We start from the raw sequence: 18,899 nt of genomic DNA on the forward strand, positions 1-18,899 counted from the left end.
AGGCAAGGGCCCAAAACGTAGTGAGGCGACTTCAAAATTGCCTATGTCAAAACCACCTGCTTTTGCAAGGGGGGGTCACCTGGGTTTTTGGCCCCGTGCTCGAAGGCCATCTAGGGAAACCTACCAAACCCACACATTTCTGAAAAGTAGACACCCGGGGGCTTCCAAGGAGGTATGGCTTGCATGGATCCCCCAACGTTCCCTTATCCAGAATCCCTTGCAAACCTCAATTTTAGCTGACAAAATCAGTTTTTTCACACTTTTTTTGTGGGAAAGTGTGGCATCACCAGGCTCACACAAATTTCCTACCATTTTTTTCAGCTAAAATTGAGGTTTGCAAGGGATTCTGGGTAATGGAACGTTGGGGGATCCACGCAAGACATACCTCCTTGGAACTCCCCGGGTGTCTACTTTTCTTTTTGGGTTTGGTGGGTTTCCCTAGATGGCCGCCAAGCACAGGGCCAAAAACCCAGGTGACCCCGCTTGCAAAAGCAGGTGGTTTTGACATAGGCAATTTTGAAGTTTCCTACTACGTTTTGGGCCCTTGCCTGTCGCTGGTACTTGGACCTCTCACACAAGTGAGTCACCATTTTAATCAGGAGACCTTGGGAAAGCTGGGTGGTAGGAAATTTGAATGAGTCGGGTGATGCTACACTTTCCCACACAAAATGTGTGAAAAAAAACATTTTTTTCCAGATAAAATTGAGGTTTGCAAGGGATTCTGGGTAATGGAACGTTGGGGATCCACAGAGTCTTGCTAGCATTGGATCTGTGGAAAACATTTCTGCAAAGTGGGGGCACCATGTAGGGGCGTCCTTTTTATTTCTGAAAGGGACAGAGTCTCTTTCAGGATTAGAGTAACGTCCACGCATGGAGGGGAAGGCAGAGAAGCAGCCTCCTACTCAGGGATGCAGATGTCATTAGTGCAGCAGGTAAGATATGGTACGGTAAAGTTGCTTTGGAGCCTAGGTGTTCAAGGAGCTCACAACACCATCATTATGTAGGGTAGAGTTTTTGGGTCAAAATTTGTCTTTGTGAGACATATTTGCTCTTTTATACTGCTCCCATTTAGTGGAGAATGCGAACTACAGAAAAGTACCCCTGAAATAATCTCGTACTCCCAGCCCCCTATGCTCAGCTTTACCAATTCCGCTCGCCCAAGTCTTGACATAAAGTTTTGGAGGAGGGCCAGACTTCAAAACATTTTTCTTAGGGGGGCTCAGAGCAAATAAGTTTGAAGACCTCTGCTTTAAGTGGATTTCTCATATGCAAGGATCTCATGCTTCAGAGGGCCTGTAATGTTTCAGTTGCTAACTTATCCTGTCACTTGAAAGGGTCCCCAGCTGCCGTGATTAATCCAGTGTTAAAGTTGCTCTCGAATGGGAGTTACTTGATGCTGAATGATCAAGGTTGTTGTGGGGTGATCCTGGGCATTGCATATCTTCTCACTGTAAGATCCAGGGTTACTTGCAGTGTGCAAGTATTGTTTCCACCTACCCATACAGTCAGGGAGGTGTCGTTATGGCCTTCGCTGAATGTTTCCTTTACACGGTTTGATACTCTGAGCCGAATGAAAGTCATGCTTTTACAGAAAACTATGCCCATAACCTCCACCCGAGAAGCTTATCTCCAGGTCGCACGGTCCTCAGCTAAGATACTGGCACCAGTACGAACAAATTGCCCTTTCCATTTCACAGAAATGGTACAATGTACCTTTAATATGTCTGATACGATGGGTATAGTACACCTATTTAAGACCATAGGTTCTGGACTGTAGAGTTATTCTCAACTTCATACACTCCGTGTTCGGAAGCATTTTTGGAGTGCTTCTGCTGATCCTGTTCCTAATTGCAGGTATCTGATTTCCATTTTTCTGCTACGCAATGGATGTCCCAGTCACCAAGGAGATGGAAAAAACGATCTTGGAGCGCCGATACCATTATCGCATTGGTACTCCATCTGGGCACACCTCGCCTCAGCGAACTGAACGAGTCTTGGTTCCTGTCATTTAGACCAGTCTGAATTGACTGTGTTCTGCCTGTTCAGCGGACAAGAATATGTGCTGGATCTCTGACTAACACTTCCATTGGTTGCTCCACCGGACGTTGATGCTTTACTGGACCCGATAACGGCCCACGTTCTGCTGTGTCCTCAAAGTATTCCCATGTTGATGTCCGCATTCTTAGAGCAACCGCAGGATGCTTCAGCTCCAGTTAGAACGGATACCTGCTCCTCAACAGGTACTCAGGCCTTGGATCTGACACAGGCTTCCCCAGCATCGGCTGTTGATAGTGCAGAAGAATTGACCTGATCTGTGAGGTGTTGCAGGGATCGTCGTCTGCGATGGCAAGCAACAGTTATGTTGCGTCTCCCAGTCAGGACACAAACAGTTGGCTCATCGTGTGCTGGGAAAACAATGGCCTTTTTTCAAAACAACCAAAATTTGGAATTTTAAACAAATAGATGCTTTTGCTGAACTGCGTGGCTTTCAGTCACTCATTGTTCGAACTATATATACGGACATAGTTTAGTACAGACATCGATCACTTTCATTATATGTTTTTAGAATTTTACATTTTTAAAGTAGTATTATGATGGATTTATTCATTGTTTGCGCATAACACCTAAGTGTATGTTATAATTTTATGTCATCCAGTCGGATGAGGAGTGGATGTTAGGTTTCATTTAGGTACCCTAATATAGGCTTAGGTAGTCACCTAACCTTTCACCTATGTTCTACCCTACCATTAAACTACATAATGGTTCTTGGGACGGACCTTTTACCTAGTTACGGTCCTGCTTGCAGGACGTGGGGTTTTCCCTGAAAACTAGCCTCATCCATTATGCATGAGGATTCTTGGAAACTCAGCAGGACTACCATCCCCTGCATAACTATGTATAAGGGTCATTCCTTCCGTCACCCTAAGTCTGACATAGCAAGGTAGAACAAACCCCTGAGGGTAACACTTTTTTTGTTGAAAACTTTATTGTGATAAAGAAAAGAGGGCATTTTGAAATTACATGGTTACTGCATTGTTCAGTACATACAAAAACAAATATTGTCAGTACTACACACATTTCTAATATATGTTGCACTTCAGTCGCTATTGTTGGCATACTGCTGTTGTCATATCGCTTTATGCCCACCCCCACCCCCTCACTCAGACATGTCTTCCGTTTCAACCATAGGTGGGTCACAGATAGAGCCCCCTGAATGTGTTCCATGCTCCCCATACCTTCTCCCACTTCCGGGGGTATCCTCGGTGAGTGTATACAACCCTTTCAGCTAACATAGCTTCGTCCATATCTCTACATCAGTCTCCGAGCGTTGGTGCATCCTCGGACCCCCATTTCTTAGCAGTATTACGTTTGGCAAACATCATCCCCAACACTACCCAATCCTGAGCCGGGTGTGAATGATCATTTGGGTCCCACACGTTTAGGAGACAGCGCCTCGACTCCGGCACAAGGGACACCCCCGTAACCTGTGACATTGTTCGCATCACCTGGACCCAGTAGGCTGCAATTTGCGGCACTGCCATATGGTGTGGTAAAAGGTCCCCTCATCCCCGCATTTGCGTAGGCAAAACCGATGTGTGGCTCTCCCTATTGTGAAAAGGATTACTCTGGTGTAATATGTACGGTGTAGTATCTTTAACTGCACTAGGCGTAGTCTGGATGATATGGCTACTTCCAGTGGAGACGATAGCGCTGTCTGCCAGTCTGCATCCTCAATAGCTCCCAAAACAGTGGACCATTTATGTCTGAGTGCCAGCATCGGTTCCGGCATGTTGTTAATTAGTTTGCGATAAGTGAAGGAGGTAGCCCGTTTGGACATGTGCTCAGTCAGTAGTCTGTCCTCTAAGGGGGTGGCTTCTGGGATGTCAGTACCAGGCGTAAGAACAGAGTGCAGTGCGTGCCTAATTTGCATGTATCGGAACTGCTCCGTGGGTGCTAGTTCATATCGGATCCTGAGTTGTTAGAACGGAACCATTTCTCCCCATTTCCATAAATCCCCCACCGTGGAGATACCTATTAGATCACAAGCCTGGAATCCCTTACTGTTTTGAAGCCGCCCGAGCTGCCGTGCGGACCAAAGTGGTGTCATCTGCTTGATAACACCCTGGCATTTTAGTTGTACCTGCGCTGTGTACCATATGAGGACTGTGTGTGCGGTCGGTCCAATAAGGGAGGTTGATCTACTTCCGTCGTATAGCACAGACATAATTCCCGATTCTCCCAGCCCTTGCATATCCGCCTGGAACGCTGGCTCTGTCTGAGGCGTGTGTATCCATTGATTAATGATTTTTAACTGGGCCGCCCAGTAGTACAATTGTATATCTGGAAGGGCTATCCCGCTGTCATACCAGCCCCTCACCAACTTTCCCTGTGCTATGCGCGCTGGTTTATGTCCCCAAAGCAGATTGGAGACAGCCGCTATATTTTTGAAATATTTTGGTGGCGCAACAAATGGAGTGTTTTCCAAAACATACAAAAATCTGAGGAGTGACATAATTTTAAAAAGGGCTGCCTTGCCCCGCAAGGTCAGCGGCAGGCCGTGCCAGTGTGTCACGTCTCGCCTGAACCGTTCCGGGGGGGCAACAGATTTCTTTGAAAAAACTCTTCTGTTTGGGGTGTCACATAAATGCCCAGATATTTAAAGCTATTGTCCGCAATTTTTAGTGGGCAGTCCACTGGAAGCAGTGAGGGCGGGCCCCGCGGGACAAATAAGGTTGATTTCGAACAGTTGGTAGTATAGCCAGACAACCGGACAAAGATTTTACAGATGTCCAAAAGTACCAGAATAGAGCGCCTGGGAGAGGTTAGGTACAGCAACACATCATCAGCATATAGGGAGATGCGATCTTCCCAGGTCAGTGTCCAATTAGGTCCCCGAATCATTGGGTCCCATCGGATCCACGCCGCCAGGGGTTCCAGCACCAAGGCAAATAACAAAGCGGACAGCGGACAGTCTTGGCGCGTGCCGCATGAAAGCAGAAAGTCCCGCAAGATATGCCCATTAACCGCCACATGTGCCAGGGGCGCGAGTATAGCAACTGCACCCATGCGCAGAATTTGGGGCCAAAGCCCAAATGCCTAAGGACCGCAAATAAATAAGGCCATTCAACCATGTCGAATGCCATGCGCGCATCAAGGGATAGGATAACGGCAGGTTCATGGATGTATGGTATGCGTGCCATTACTGCGTGTAGTCTTCTGAGGTTGAGGCCCATATTCCTGTTAGGCATAAACCTGCACTGATCCGGGTGAATTAAAGTGAAAAGGTGTGGGGTCAAGCGTGTTGCCAAGAGTTTGGCGAGGATCTTAGCCTCCGCATTAAGCAAGGATATGGGCCGGTATGACGAGCAGTCCTCGGGAGGTTTATCAGGCTTCGAAATTGTTACTATGGTGGCCATTCGTTGGTCTCGAGGTAGCTCCCCCGCCTTCAAACTTTCAAGAAACATTTGCAAAAGATGCAGGGCAGTTGTATCCGACGACCTTTTATAAAGCTCAATGGGTATTCCATTGGGCCCCACCGCCTTACCGGATTGTAGGGAGTTGATGGCCGCCTGCAGCTCTTCAACCGTGGGATCAGCCTCCAGTAGGAGGGCCGCCTCCTCCGATAGTGTTGGCATCTTTATGTCTTTGATGTAGGTCTGAGCCTCTTCTATCGTCATGTGCGAGCACGAGGCATATACGTGCTCAAAGTGCTCGGCCAGTGTATTTACTATTTCCTGCGGAGCGGTCACTACCGAACCCAACGCAGTACGTAGCTGCGCTATCGTCCTCTATGCTCTTTCTTTCCTATCTAACCATGCTAAGAGTTTACCCGCTTTATCCCCTACTTCGTATATCTTGTGACGTTTAGCCTGCAGCCATACTTTAACCGCTTCACGCTGGTGTTCCCGAAGTTCGCACTGTTTAGGCGTAGGGCCTGCAAAGTCGCCGGCGAGGGATTGTCAGCATGCTGATCAGTAGCCTCGGCAAGGTCGGATTCCATGGTATCCAACTCTTCCTGAGCTGCTCTCTTATGACCCGTTATGGATGCAATAGCCTGCCCCCGCACCACCGCCACAGAGTATTGGAGGACTGCACCGATGCCGCGTTCTCTTGGAAGTAATGTTGTGTGACTGCTGTGATATCTTTCCTTATCTTGGGGATATGCAAGTATCCAGGGTAGATGGGATAAACGCGCCGTCTTACCGTAGTATGTGTTGTATAAGTCAGGGAGATGGGTGATTGGTCTGAAATGCCTCGGGACGAATCACAATGTCTGTCAGATTGGGAAGGCTGTCAGCGGAGAACAAAAAGTAGTCTATGCTGGAGAGGCTATTATGCACTCCTGACAGGAAAGTGTTGTATCTTGTGGTGGGAGGTCTGTACCTCCATGCGTCAGTAAGACCCAGGTCGTCTAAGAATCCCCCCATGCGAAAGCTACCCAGTGTATCTACTCTGGGAGGGTATCGGTCTAAGGTTCCATCCACTACTGAATTGAAATCACCTCCTATGAGCAGTTCTCCCTCTGGAAGACCCAATATAAATGCGCTAAGCGCCGGGAAGGCCACGGCCTGAAGGGCCGGCGGAATGTACACTGTGACTACGTTAAAAAGCCTCCCCACCCACTGACACATCATGGCAGCAAATCGACCTTGATCATCCGTCAGAGTCTGGTGTACAATCAATGGAAAATGTTTACGCACCAGGATGCCCACACCTCTTGAACCTGAGGAGAACTCAGAGTGCACTATCATTTTAAATCCAAAACGATCCATGGCCTTACATGCCGAGCCCACCAAATGTGTCTCCTGTAGCAGGGCCACCGCCGGTGCAGTTCGCCTTAAATATTGCAGCACCAGACCCCTTTTGATCTCATCTCCCAGCCCATGTACATTCCATGTGATCAATGAGAAGGGAGCTATTGGGGACCTCAGGGGGTCAAGCGAACTAACCTCTGAGTGTGTTGCCATTATGCCTGATGCCACAGGTAGTACAGTACTTCGAACAACCCTCAATGCAGTATTCCCAAAAGATTATATCAGTTATACATTGTTATTTCCGCCCTAGTGAAAAAACCCTCAAACCATAAAACTGTCAGCACTTCACCCCCCTCTCCCTCCCCTCACCCTGCCTCCCTGCTCGACAGACTCAGAACTACCCGCCACCCCAATAAAGCAGAGTGCTCATTACCCCTTCCCAGTTTTGTAACAACAGGGGTAAGAGAGAACACCCTCCGTCCCCCAGTGCGCCCTCCCCAAACAACCTTGTAAGCCCGTTGCCCCATCTTGTGTATTGTCTGAGGAACCGGGAAAGACCGGCAGTATCAAGGGTATAGTAGTACCATCACACTAGGCCTCTTCACCCTTGTACAGCTGAAAGTACCTGTTCAGTAGCTGAGTAAAGCATAAGTACAATTGTCGTCTCTGCCGGTAACATCTTAAGGGTGCTAGGAGTGCAAGTGCCCGTCAGAAAGTAATGCAGTGGCAACATCGTGGCACTTTATGCCCGTTTGTCACTCGGTGGCACGCGCCATGTCAAAGCCTTACATTCAATCCTGCTCCATATCCGTCTGGCGATCGCCTCGCCGTGCCTCACGATCTCCAGTGCGCCCTGTTCTTGCGACCCTGCGCCAGCTGTCCAACCAGTCTTGCGCCTCTTCAGGTGTCGAGAAGAACCATGCTTTCCCGTCGGCTTCAACCCGTAGTTTGGCGGGGAACGGCATAGAGTACTTGATTTCTCGTTCTCGGAGAGCCTTCTTGACGTTGAGAAATCCTCTGCGTTGTTTCGTGACTGCTGCGGTGTAGTCCGGAAAGATCGTAATAGTAGCATTGTCTATTCGGATCGGAGGCGCTTTACTCGCGGCCTGCAGGATCGCATCCCTGTCCCTGAAATTAAAAATACGGGCTAGTATGGGCCGTGATGGGGCCCCCGGCTTCCTCCAGGGACCCGATGTGCTCTCTCAATGGAGAAGAAAGTAGACAATCCCCTCGGCTGAAGGTGAGTCGTGACCAAATCCTCCACAAAGAGATCAAGGGCCAGGCCGCCTGCGTTCTCCAGCACACCTATAAGGCGGATGTTATTTCGCCTCGATCGCCCCTCCTGATCCTCCAGCTTTGCCGCCAGAAGTTTATTGTCCGCCTCCAGCTGTTTCACCTGCTTTTTCAGGGTGGATGTGTCAGTAGACAGGGCCGCTGTGGTGGTCTCAACCTCCGACACCTTGGTGGACATCTTGTTGAAGTCAGCACGGATCAAGGCCAGATCTACGGCAAGGGTCTCAATGCGCGAATCCACCTTATTCAGGGTGGTCATGATATCCTGTAGGGTCACCTCTTGGGTCGCACCTGCACTTGCACCATTGGGAGATGGTGTCTCTTTGTCCTGTGCCTCCGCCTGCGTCTTAGTGTATGCAAATTTATCGAGCTTTGACTGGTTAGGACCCCTTGCGTTTCTGTTACTCATGGTTGCAGGTCAGGTGTTCGTGTCGTGCGGCCGGAGTCGCTAGTCGCCGCCTGGCTGAGAACACTTAATGCTCATGCGGCCTGTCGGTTTCGCGACACCACTGCCCCTCAGTTCTCTCTTCCGTTGCAAGAAATGGACCTGCAGCCCAAACTGCGCCACTGTGTTAATGTCAGATAAAATTACGTCCTCTCCAGCCGCCTAATCCCTCAGGAGATGCCTCACCGCTCCGTCGCCTACAATGTCTGTAAAACTGTGATCATGCATCATAGTGGAGAAAACCGCCAGTTATACCGCCTCTCAGCACCTCATCGGCTCCGCAGAGTGGATCTTGTGAGGGAAGCTCTCTAAGTCGTCTGAGGGCTGACCATGCAACACAGGAGAAAGTCCGTAGCGGCGTCAAGGACAGCCAAGAATAATGTAGCCTCTAAGTGCCAGCGCCAGATCCAGGGCACCACCAGACGCTCCGGGCACTTGCGACTGCGCCACGTTAAGTAAGAAGATGGCGGCCGGAGTCACCAACACCTCCGTCGCGCAGAGAGTATGCAGCGCCCACAAGTCAGTTTATAGAGAGCGTCCCAGCACTTACCCTTCAGTTTCTGGACAGCGCGGATAATCGTTTCGTCGCGGTCGGCCTGGGGGGGAGCTCTCCGCCACTCGCTCCTTCCGCACCCCTCCGATATGGGCTGCAGTGCACCGCCGCCGGGCAGTCGCGAAAATCGAGGCCCCGGCTTCCGCCTCTTCACCAGGCCGCAAAATGTTCCGCACCGCCGTCACCACTGGGAGTCTCGTACCGCGGCCAGAGCACGGTCGCTAGGTACCCGGCACCTTCCTCTGCACTCTCCTTCGTTTGGGGTCAAAAAGAACTTCGGATAAATATACGGATCGACTGGGCTCTCTATAGGGATCACAGAGCCTCTCTAGGCTGCGGCCATGCTGCTCAGACGCTAGCCGCGCCCCCCAGGGTACCACTTTGGGTATATAAACACTATATCTTGTTGAGGTAGACAGAGGAGAAAAGGTCTTCCATGCTGACACACCGACGCGAGACGCTGAAGTTCCTGCACACAGACACTCCAGCTCACATCTGACATCGCTCGTGGGGTGTCTATCTCGAGACCAAGTTGGGGGCTCACAGTCGCTCACTTCAGGTAACGGGGTTGACTTCATCCTAGAGGGATTCTTTGCTTTCACACCTACATACATGCTAGGTACATCTAGCTAGGGTCGCATCGTAAGAGTATGCACCTATTACTGTAATGTATTTTATGTACATTGTTTTAGCACAATGGTAGAAATTCACCATCCTTTTACTCGGTTAGTGCTTATAATCACTTATATCCGTTTCTGTCTAATGGTTGTTTCAACACACCTATTTTACACTAGAATGACACTGGGTCAATAAATGCTTATTGAAAACGGCCCCACTGGTTATTATGTGAATATCTCTGAGACAAAGTGAGCACGAGTGACTGAGCGAGAAGTACTGCACTGTTTCCACGATCCCTGATGGGACAGAGTTGTCACGTTCGATAGTTGCCAAGAACTATTCTCTCCTTGGTAAGAGGGGTGTCTAGTGGCACTGTGAGCTAGCTGGTATACAGGCGAACATATCCAGTGGGGGTGTCTGCAATCAGTCTGGACATCAATCCCACAGTCTAACTGAGAGCTAGCTGGTATACAGGCAAACATACCCAGTAGGTGTGTCTGGAATAAGTCTGGACACCAATCCCACAGTCTATGTTGTCTAAACGCAAATATCCTATATAGGTTTATAGGAACTACACAACAGCACAGGTTTTTTTTTGTAGTGGAGAGGGCGAAGGACCTCAATGCCAAGGTTGCCCTTGTGGCATGGACTCTGATCCGAAGTTCACTTCTAGTCAGCTGAGGGCGTCATCCAATATATACTCCCCAGAACAGCACTGTAGGTAGGGTGCATCAATTCTGAGACCACCAGTGGACGTACACACCGCCTTTGAAGCTAGGGTTCATGGTATACCTGTGGTAGGCATGGGGCTGTAGCGGTCACCTAATCACAGCCCCTCAAGCAGCGCGGACACGAGTACAGTGATGCAGGGACGTCTCTTCACAAATGCAGGTGGTTCCACCTGTGTGGTCCAAAGTTATTTGGGTTTGCAGAAGACCCTGGTGTTGGAATGTTCTTTGCTGGGTTCTCTTATATATTCTGTTTGCCTTTAGATCCTATGCCTGTTATGATTCAGACACGTTTATCACTTTATTAACAAAACTGTACTGCATTTCCTACTGTGTGATGTTATCTGACGTGTCTTTGACTCTACTTTAAGCTAATTTGAGTGCTTTACTTACCCCGGTAATAAATATGACTCACACGAATCATGGTGTTCTCTATCAGTGCTTCGCTTGGATTGAAGGGGGCACAGACGAGACAGCGGGTAGCAGGGTCCTACGAACGGAGTGGCATGGACCCATGAACGGAAGGGCGTGGCGTTAGGACCCAGGACCACTGTGGGCCAGGTCTCCTAAGGCTCTCTCAACATTCCAGGCTCACTGGAACTTCATGTTGCATCACAATATTCAGAGAGGGAAACAGGAAATGCGGAGTCATGCATCACTTCCTCCCGTTACGATTTCCAGGGGCATCTGCCCCTGCCTTTTCAAGTGGAGCATCATGGTGGCGAATGGCGCTAGAGACCTCGGTTTTCCTCACCCACCCACCCGACCCCTTACTTCCAAGTATTCAGCAGATGGGTCCTCTGGTACATACTCCCCAGAACAGCGATGAGGGCAGGACACAGAATTCTTGAGCCAACCAGAGGATGTGCACACCGGCTTTGGGGCTAGGGCTCACAGTTAACATGGGGGTGTAGCGCCAAGTCACCTAATCGCAGCACCTCCGGTAGCCTGGTGTTTGAGGGGCAGTACCCAGAAACGCGGACAAGTGTACATTGAGGAGGGGACCGGCCCTCACAGATGCAGTTGGTTCTAGCTGTGTTATTCAAAAGTGTTTGGGATTGCAGAAGACCCTGATGTTGGAATGTTCATTGGTGGGTTCCCTGGTGTATTCTGTCACAGTGTTCACTGTCAGTGCCTTGCGTAGGTTGGGATGGGGCATGGAGCAGACTGAGGGTAACCTGGTCCTATCTTGAGAATCATGAGACTGCCCATGTGCCTAATAAAACATGCATGAGGGGTGCGGCTGCACCAACCAAGACTGCTGCCTGGCCTCAGCACTCCAGTCCCAAATGCCAAATAGCTACATCCATTCTTTACCTGGTACCCAAAACTTAAGCAAGTTGAAGGAAATGGCTGCATGCGTTCCTACTTGTGCTGCCTGGGCGCGCTCTGACTGAATTAAATATTCTCTTCGATCTGCCATGTTTGTTGCTGATCATGACTTCCGCCCCCGCCCCCCCCCCCCCCCGAGACGATGTTACGGTCCGCACAGCAGTCGAAAATGGCGCAATGCGCATTTATTGGACTCTCGGAGAGGGATTGGATTCCTCTTTAATACCTTTCTAGAGTATATATATTGACATATAAGATCTTAATTTGCATCTATTCTCTTCATGTGGATTTTATGTCTCTGGAGTAATTTATTTTGACTCCTACTGACAAAAGATAAAATGTAATTATTGAACGCTTCACCATTAAATATTGTTTGTCCTGATGATGACCATTCAAGTTTAGATCGGTCGAAACGTCGTCAATACTTCTATGTGGCTTTGATTGAAGAGGACGCAATCTTTGCCATTTCTGGTTTTTGTTTTATATGAACAGTTTGTGTGTAATAATTTTTCCTCAGCCATTGTTTATGTTTACATTGTCAATTGTCTTTATATTGTTTGTTGTGTAACTAAGAGAGCGCCATCTTCATCTTGTTTTATATTACTCTTATTACTAAAAATCCTTTGTACATATTTGAGCATGTGTAGAAGTATCACTTGGTAATACGTTTTGCATAGTTTGTATTGCTTCATGTGGTGTATTTTTTGCGATTTTTCAACATTTTTGTTTCTGTTGTACGTAATGTATTACTTGAACCTTTGTTAGGAGTCTAGTCTTTACCTTGCTTCTGGTTCAGGTAATAGGGCTGCCCCTGCTAGTGGTAACGATCAAGACGCTATGGCCTACCTCAGCCTGGGAGAGTCCGCGGCTGCATGAGAAGAGGCTGCACTGGACCTCATGCGTTCAAAGGAGCAGTACTGTGGCCCCTCTGGACACTTTGTAAGGACTGTTAACTGACAGGACCAGCGATTGGTCACCCTTCTGCTGGGGTCCTACCCACCCTACAGTGTTCTTTCAACTGATGACAGGAGGCAAACAAAGTAAGGCTGTACCCTGCAGCCCACATTAGACTAATGTGTGGGGCTCTGGCACACTTCAAATAAACAAGCTCCGGTTAGTCATGATGTCAACACCACAGCACCTATTTAAACATATAAAAGCTGTAAACAAGGCATATCTTACCAGTATATTAACATGGGACAAACGTGGAATAAGCAATCCCAGGAAGAAGCACTTTAGTCTAGCATATTTGGAGTGCACAATATTGAGATAGCTCTTATTCAGGAGTCATACCCCGACCCCACTAGTCTACAAAACTTAGCAGACAGGAGTAGGCATGCAAACTATTTTGCCTTACATAACCCCTATGCCCTTGGGAGGGCACATTTAATCCCTATAAAGTTATGCTTCAAACCCACCTACGTATACAATGACAGGGAGACGTGTCTACGTCAGAGACCCTCCAAGATTGCCCAATCACATTTATAAACAACTGTTCTCCCAACGTTGACTCCCCCGAGTTGTTCAATAATAGGTCATTACAGACAGCAACATGATGTTACCATTATATGGGGCATGTACTTCAACCTGGTTCTTAAGCTCAACTTGGACAGCTCTAACTCCCGAAGAGTCAGCTGTACCTTGGCCATTAAAACAATTTGTTACATATTGGATTCGGGCAGCCTGGCGAGAATTAAGGCCCAAAGCTAAATCCAATTCCTACTATTTCTGAGTCCATGGCAACCACTCCCATACAGACCTATGGCTAGTTTCTAGTGAAATGCTAACCTTGGTTGACAGGATTGCATACTTGTCCTGTACTCTGTCAGCCCATTCTCTGGTCCTTCTTAGCACTAAATTGCCTTGTTCAATGCTACAGCTGAGATCATGGTACCTTCTCTCAGAACCACTTCAAGACGGTCTTTCAGCCGAACATATCTGCTGCAATTTTTGTAAATAAATGTAGGGATTGTCCCTATGTTTGACGCTCTGAGAAACCTTTAATGTCAACCGTAGAGGTATATCTATGCAGAAACAAGCTGGTGGGTATTAAAATCCATCTGCAGTGAACTGAATTAGATTGAAGACTCCCTGTAGGAGATGGAGCTGCGAAGCGAGACCGAACATGACTTATGAAGTTAGATAACTTGAGGGCATTCTCAATTTGAGGAGATGACAGAGTCAGACTCCCTCAAACTGACTTTTTTTTGCTTGCAGTAGTCTGTAGGATTGGCTTGGGTAGATATTTTATAGGTCTGTTCAATTGTTCCATTTAACCCCATGAGCTAGGGCTCATGTATATGGATAGGTCCCTACGCATGTTGGAACTTGTATGGGAATGCAACACGGAATCCCGCTATTGCCCCCATTATTCGTTCTAGCCATCAAACCCATTGCTGTCTTACTGCAAAAGGCACCTAGAGAGTGGTATAGCACTACCCACACTATGATTCTTACTATCACTATCAGAAGATTACACTTTTCTATTTGGCAAAAACCCAAGCGTGAATCTTGCATATATTATACAAATTAGATTTGGAGAATACTCTGGTAACAAGGTGAACTGGAACAAATTAGGATTGTTTCCACTTAAGGATGACAGGTCTACCCACATTGGATTTCCCTCTATTTAGTAAAATATCTGGATATCGTAGTTAACAGGGATGGAGAATAGGTTCCTAGGGAGAATTATGAACCAGTAATTGATAAGCTTGCTGTGCAAGTCGAAAGATAGTTCTGGCTACCTATTTCCCAAGCTGGCAGAATAGTACTAGTCAAAATGACAGTACCACCTAAACTTTTGTACCTGCTCACTAAAATATCCATTCCTGCTGGGGAATATCTGATCACTAAGCTTCGAACATCACTAACTATATTAGCTTGGTGAAACAAAAGATCGAGGCTCAAGTAAGACAGACTGATTGTATGAGGTAGGATTTTCCATGCCCGATGCAGTAGGTAGATCCAGACAATACAGCACTACATGTGCCTGTTGAAAGGAACAATGCAGCACCACATGTGCCTATTGAAAGGGACCAGGTGGAGGTTGGGACGCTGCACATTGCATTGAAATCCAAGATACATAGACCTGGCAAGCAACCTTATAGAAACTGTCAAACACACTGACCGATTTGGATTGTAGCTAACAGATAGCAAAGGTGTACTGCCCTGAAATGCCCATCGCCCATGCTACCCCCAGAAGATGGCATGCCAGTCAACTCTACACTTACTGAACAGAAACTACACAAATTGGGGCAATAGCTCCCCTGTTGCGTAGCATAACATCGACAGAAGGCATCGAAAAAGACCATAGGTCCCAAAATGTAGTTTTGCTTTGCCAGTGCTTTGTGATATCGTCCACAAAAAGCTTTCGCCTTCAAAGAGCTAAAAGCGTACTAGCAAGTGAGCCCTAACTAGACATGTTCTTATGAACGCCCGAGGGAAAAAAAATTGAGATCCAGTACGTATCATCCAACTAGCTTCAATATTTGATTCTAGTTTGTGTTATTAAAAAAAAAAAATACCGGTCTCCTCAGCTGGGTTAGGAAGAAATCCATTCCTGCAACTGTGTAATAAGGAATCATTAGTCCTTGACCTCTGAAAACAATTGTATATTTGAGTTTCTATTGTAAATACATTGGTGTCAGATTTTCAGGGAGGTCGGTGGAGAAGTTTTGTTTCCTTGGGAAGGAAGAAAGAAAGAAAACATGAAATCGATTGCTTTAAAGTGTTCCTGGCTATCTAGAACACATGCCTCCTTCCTGCTGAAATTGGTCATAAGGAGGCAGTCAACAACCCCTGCATCTGGCAAATGGGTTAAAAATACCAGTGACTAAAAGGAGACAAACCGTATTTTTCTTTCTATGCAACGCAGATCACATGTTAAAGCGCCGCTAACTGTGTGCGTTCTTTATTTTTATATGCAGGGTTTCTTTTTTCACTGGTTTTATGTCTGCTACTTTGCGATACGGTGATATTCTTGCATCAGAGGGGGAGGGAGGCTCAAATAAGCCTTGTGCTACGCCACATTTCTCAACCCCAGAAGCATTTAAGAAGAGTGAGACTGTTTATTTACACTGTGTTTCTCCTCCCCCGCCCCATGCAGAGTTGCCTTGATTACTTTTCACTTCGTACCAGCTTGTTTGCTCCATTAATCTCTCCGAGTGGGGGTGGTGGCGAGGCCGGCCAAATTAACCAGGGCAAAGAAACTTTAAGCCAACCCCTTCCAACTGTATGGTGAAATCGTGTTTTTAACCTCAATGTATGTTTTTTTCTTTATTTGTAACGTTGCTTTTCTGAAGTTCGTTCTGTAACGATCATCTACTGCGGGATTATAACAATATTAAAACTACACTTAATCATAATCATGTCACAAGAAAAACGTATACCTTTTATTTCAGCATACGAAACGTGGTTGCATGATTTCGCGTGAAGTCATACAATCAAAGGTGAAAAAGTATCCACGTTAGGGGAAAAAAAGATTAACAAAGTAAAAATGTATTTACCGTTTCGTTTGCATCGGTGTAACTACTGAGAGTTTGTAGTTTACATGTAACTCAAATTCGATGAAACTGGGAATGTAACCTCGGTGGGATAAAGAACAACATCGGCCCTGCCAGATTAAAGCAAACATGCATCCTTAAAAATAAGACGAATCTGCGTTGAGCCACTAAACAACCCTACCATACAAGCTAGGGAAGGGTTATGTACGTACCCAAGCTCAAATATTCAATGCAAACAACTAAGACAGAGATAAACATGGCGTAATGCATCTGGGGATACTTAAGAACAATCTGCCACCGCAAAAATAAAAGTCTGAGTATGGCATATGAAACAACGCAAGCATAGAGAAATACCGTTTTATCTGAAAACGAAGTGGGGGAAAACCGGTGATATTTGGAAAAGTGCAAAACAGATCGGCGAACCTTCGCGTATCAGAGTCTAAATGTGCGACTCCCTCGTCAATTCGAAGACATTAACATTATAAAGAAGAAAATGAGGGGGGGGGGAGAGATCACTCACTCCAAAAATCATACCAAATTACAATAGTGAATAACATCACAAAATTCCATCCCCACCGTTTGGAAACTGGTTAGCTCAGTCTAACCCTGCAATTATTAAAACACTCACAGTGTACTGGGGGATATAAATCACTCAGGTATTAAAACGATAAACACGTAGGTACATTTTGACTCTCGCACACACTCGGTAATAACGTGGGATAAAAGTTCAGCTAGCAGTTTCCGACTACCTCTTAAAAAGTATACGTAGTGATTGTCTTGACTTACAAGGGAACATAATTAAAACAAGCAAAAAAAGCCTACAGGCACTCTGGAGAGGCGGTAAGGGCTCTGGCTTCAGACTGCCCTCTTCACGGTTAGCTGGAAGACTGGCTGCAATCCCTCAATTGTCCATTGAGCTGTCTGTGAGTGTCAATTTGCAGTGCGCGTGTGAAGGGAAAAACTCCTCCCTTTCCTTCACTCCTGCCCATCAGCAAGAAAAAAAAACTCTCCCAACAAGCTCCCCCTTCTTTTGCCTTCATCAAGCTGCTTTCCCCTCTTCGGCATTCCCAATTCAATTCTGGAGAGGAAAGAAATATAAGCGAGGATCGGATGATGAGGGGAAAGTGTTTGCTACTGGAAACAGAGAAAAACAACATCAAGGAGGGGGCTAAAACAAGGAGAAAGCAAGGTCCCAAACGACTTATGGATTTGTGCGGAATTGCGAGAGAAAAAAAATAGATTTTTTTTTCCTTGGGGCCGGAGGAGAGGGTGGACAAGCTCGCGAAAAGTTACGGACAGGAAAGAGGAGATCAGAACTTGGAAGGAGTCCCGCGGCATACAGATACTTTGTGGAGCTTTATTTTTTTCTCATGTTTTGTACGAGGACACCGGAACATTGAAGGAAAAAAACTAGGACTGGACATTCCAAAACATTAGTAGAGAAAAGAAAAGACGTGCATAATTGCTTGGGAGGTTCGTTCTATAATGTTGTGCACTTTTAAAACTTTATAAGTGTGCACGTCTCTTCCGACTCCTCTATACCGGATTGAAAACCTATTTAAAGGCAAGCGGTTTTAAAACGTTTCAGCTTTTTTGCTACTGTTCATGAACTGTCTGGACTGTTTAGATCTGGTTTTGTGTTGCTTCTGGACAGCAGTATAATTCACAAATTAACAAATGTAAAGGTCTTTTGTGAAGAACAAGGATTCTCCCTTTCAGCTGGGAACCGCATTTTCTTTTGTTTCTGCGTCCTGTACCGCTTAGTTGGATGTAAAAATGGATTACGGTCTTGAAATCTAAGAAGCATCTTTTTTAACGTGAGGTTTTGCTTGTTTTTTTGTCTACGGAAGGAAATCACGGAACGGTCTCAAACAGAAAACATAGTGAAACCTAAAAAGAAGCGACTCAAATTTTTTGGGGCTCACCAAAACTGGAGAAATCTCTTCACAGTAGTTTCCTGTGGAAGCTGAAGTGAAAGATTAAAAGTATTTCTTAGATTTTAAGGCGAACTGACGGACTACTTTGCTGCCGCCTCCTCCGGGAGCGCTCCTCACTCGTTTACCTCACAAATACCCCCTCCCCTCTTATACCACCCGGACGCACGCTGTCCCAGCCCGAGGATGAGGGTCGGCTCCTGCGAATGAGCACTCTATCCAGGGTTACAAGCAGGAGTCGAAACTTTTACTTCTCTCAGGAAGGGACGGCGGAGGGATACTGGGAACTTTTTACTCCGAGCCTGAAGCGAGTCTTGGCCATAATTGTTCGGGTTAAGGTGATTTTAGTTCGTGTCATAACTTTACCGGTATTTGTGTAGTTTTACTTCGGTTTTATAATTGGGGGGAGAAAGGTGAGGCCCCCCGGCGGTGCCAGCTCCGCCGCCAAGATGCCGCAACTGAACAGCGGTGGCGGGGACGACCTGGGGGCCAACGACGAAATGATACCCTTCAAGGACGAGGGGGAGCAGGAGGAGAAGGCCTCAGAGCGGGTGTCGGCCGAGCGCGACCTGGACGATGTCAAGTCCTCGCTGGTGAACGAGTCCGAGAACAACAGCAGCTCATCCGACTCTGAGGTAACGCTCCGCGCGGCGGGAAAACGGGGGGAGGGGGGGCAGCAGTATCCATGTCGCTCGCGACTACTAACATCCCCAGTGCGCCAGGCGGTGGGTGAATCTGG

The 18,899-nt window shown here is 47.1% G+C and overlaps 1 protein-coding gene across 1 annotated transcript in view; it reads left to right on the forward strand.

Moving 5' to 3' along the window:
• Window positions 1–17,289: 17,289 nt before the first annotated feature.
• The window catches only part of TCF7L1 (transcription factor 7 like 1), a 154,397-nt gene continuing 152,787 nt past the window's right edge, over window positions 17,290–18,899 (forward strand). The window contains exon 1 of the mRNA XM_078666738.1: window positions 17,290–18,795. Within this exon, the coding sequence (XP_078522864.1) occupies window positions 18,610–18,795 (186 nt within the window). The 5' untranslated portion in view covers window positions 17,290–18,609. The remainder of the gene's footprint in view (window positions 18,796–18,899) is intronic.

The sequence above is a fragment of the Lissotriton helveticus genome, chromosome 11 (genome assembly GCF_964261635.1).
Source record: "Lissotriton helveticus chromosome 11, aLisHel1.1, whole genome shotgun sequence".
In the NCBI taxonomy this organism is placed as follows: domain Eukaryota; kingdom Metazoa; phylum Chordata; class Amphibia; order Caudata; family Salamandridae; genus Lissotriton; species Lissotriton helveticus.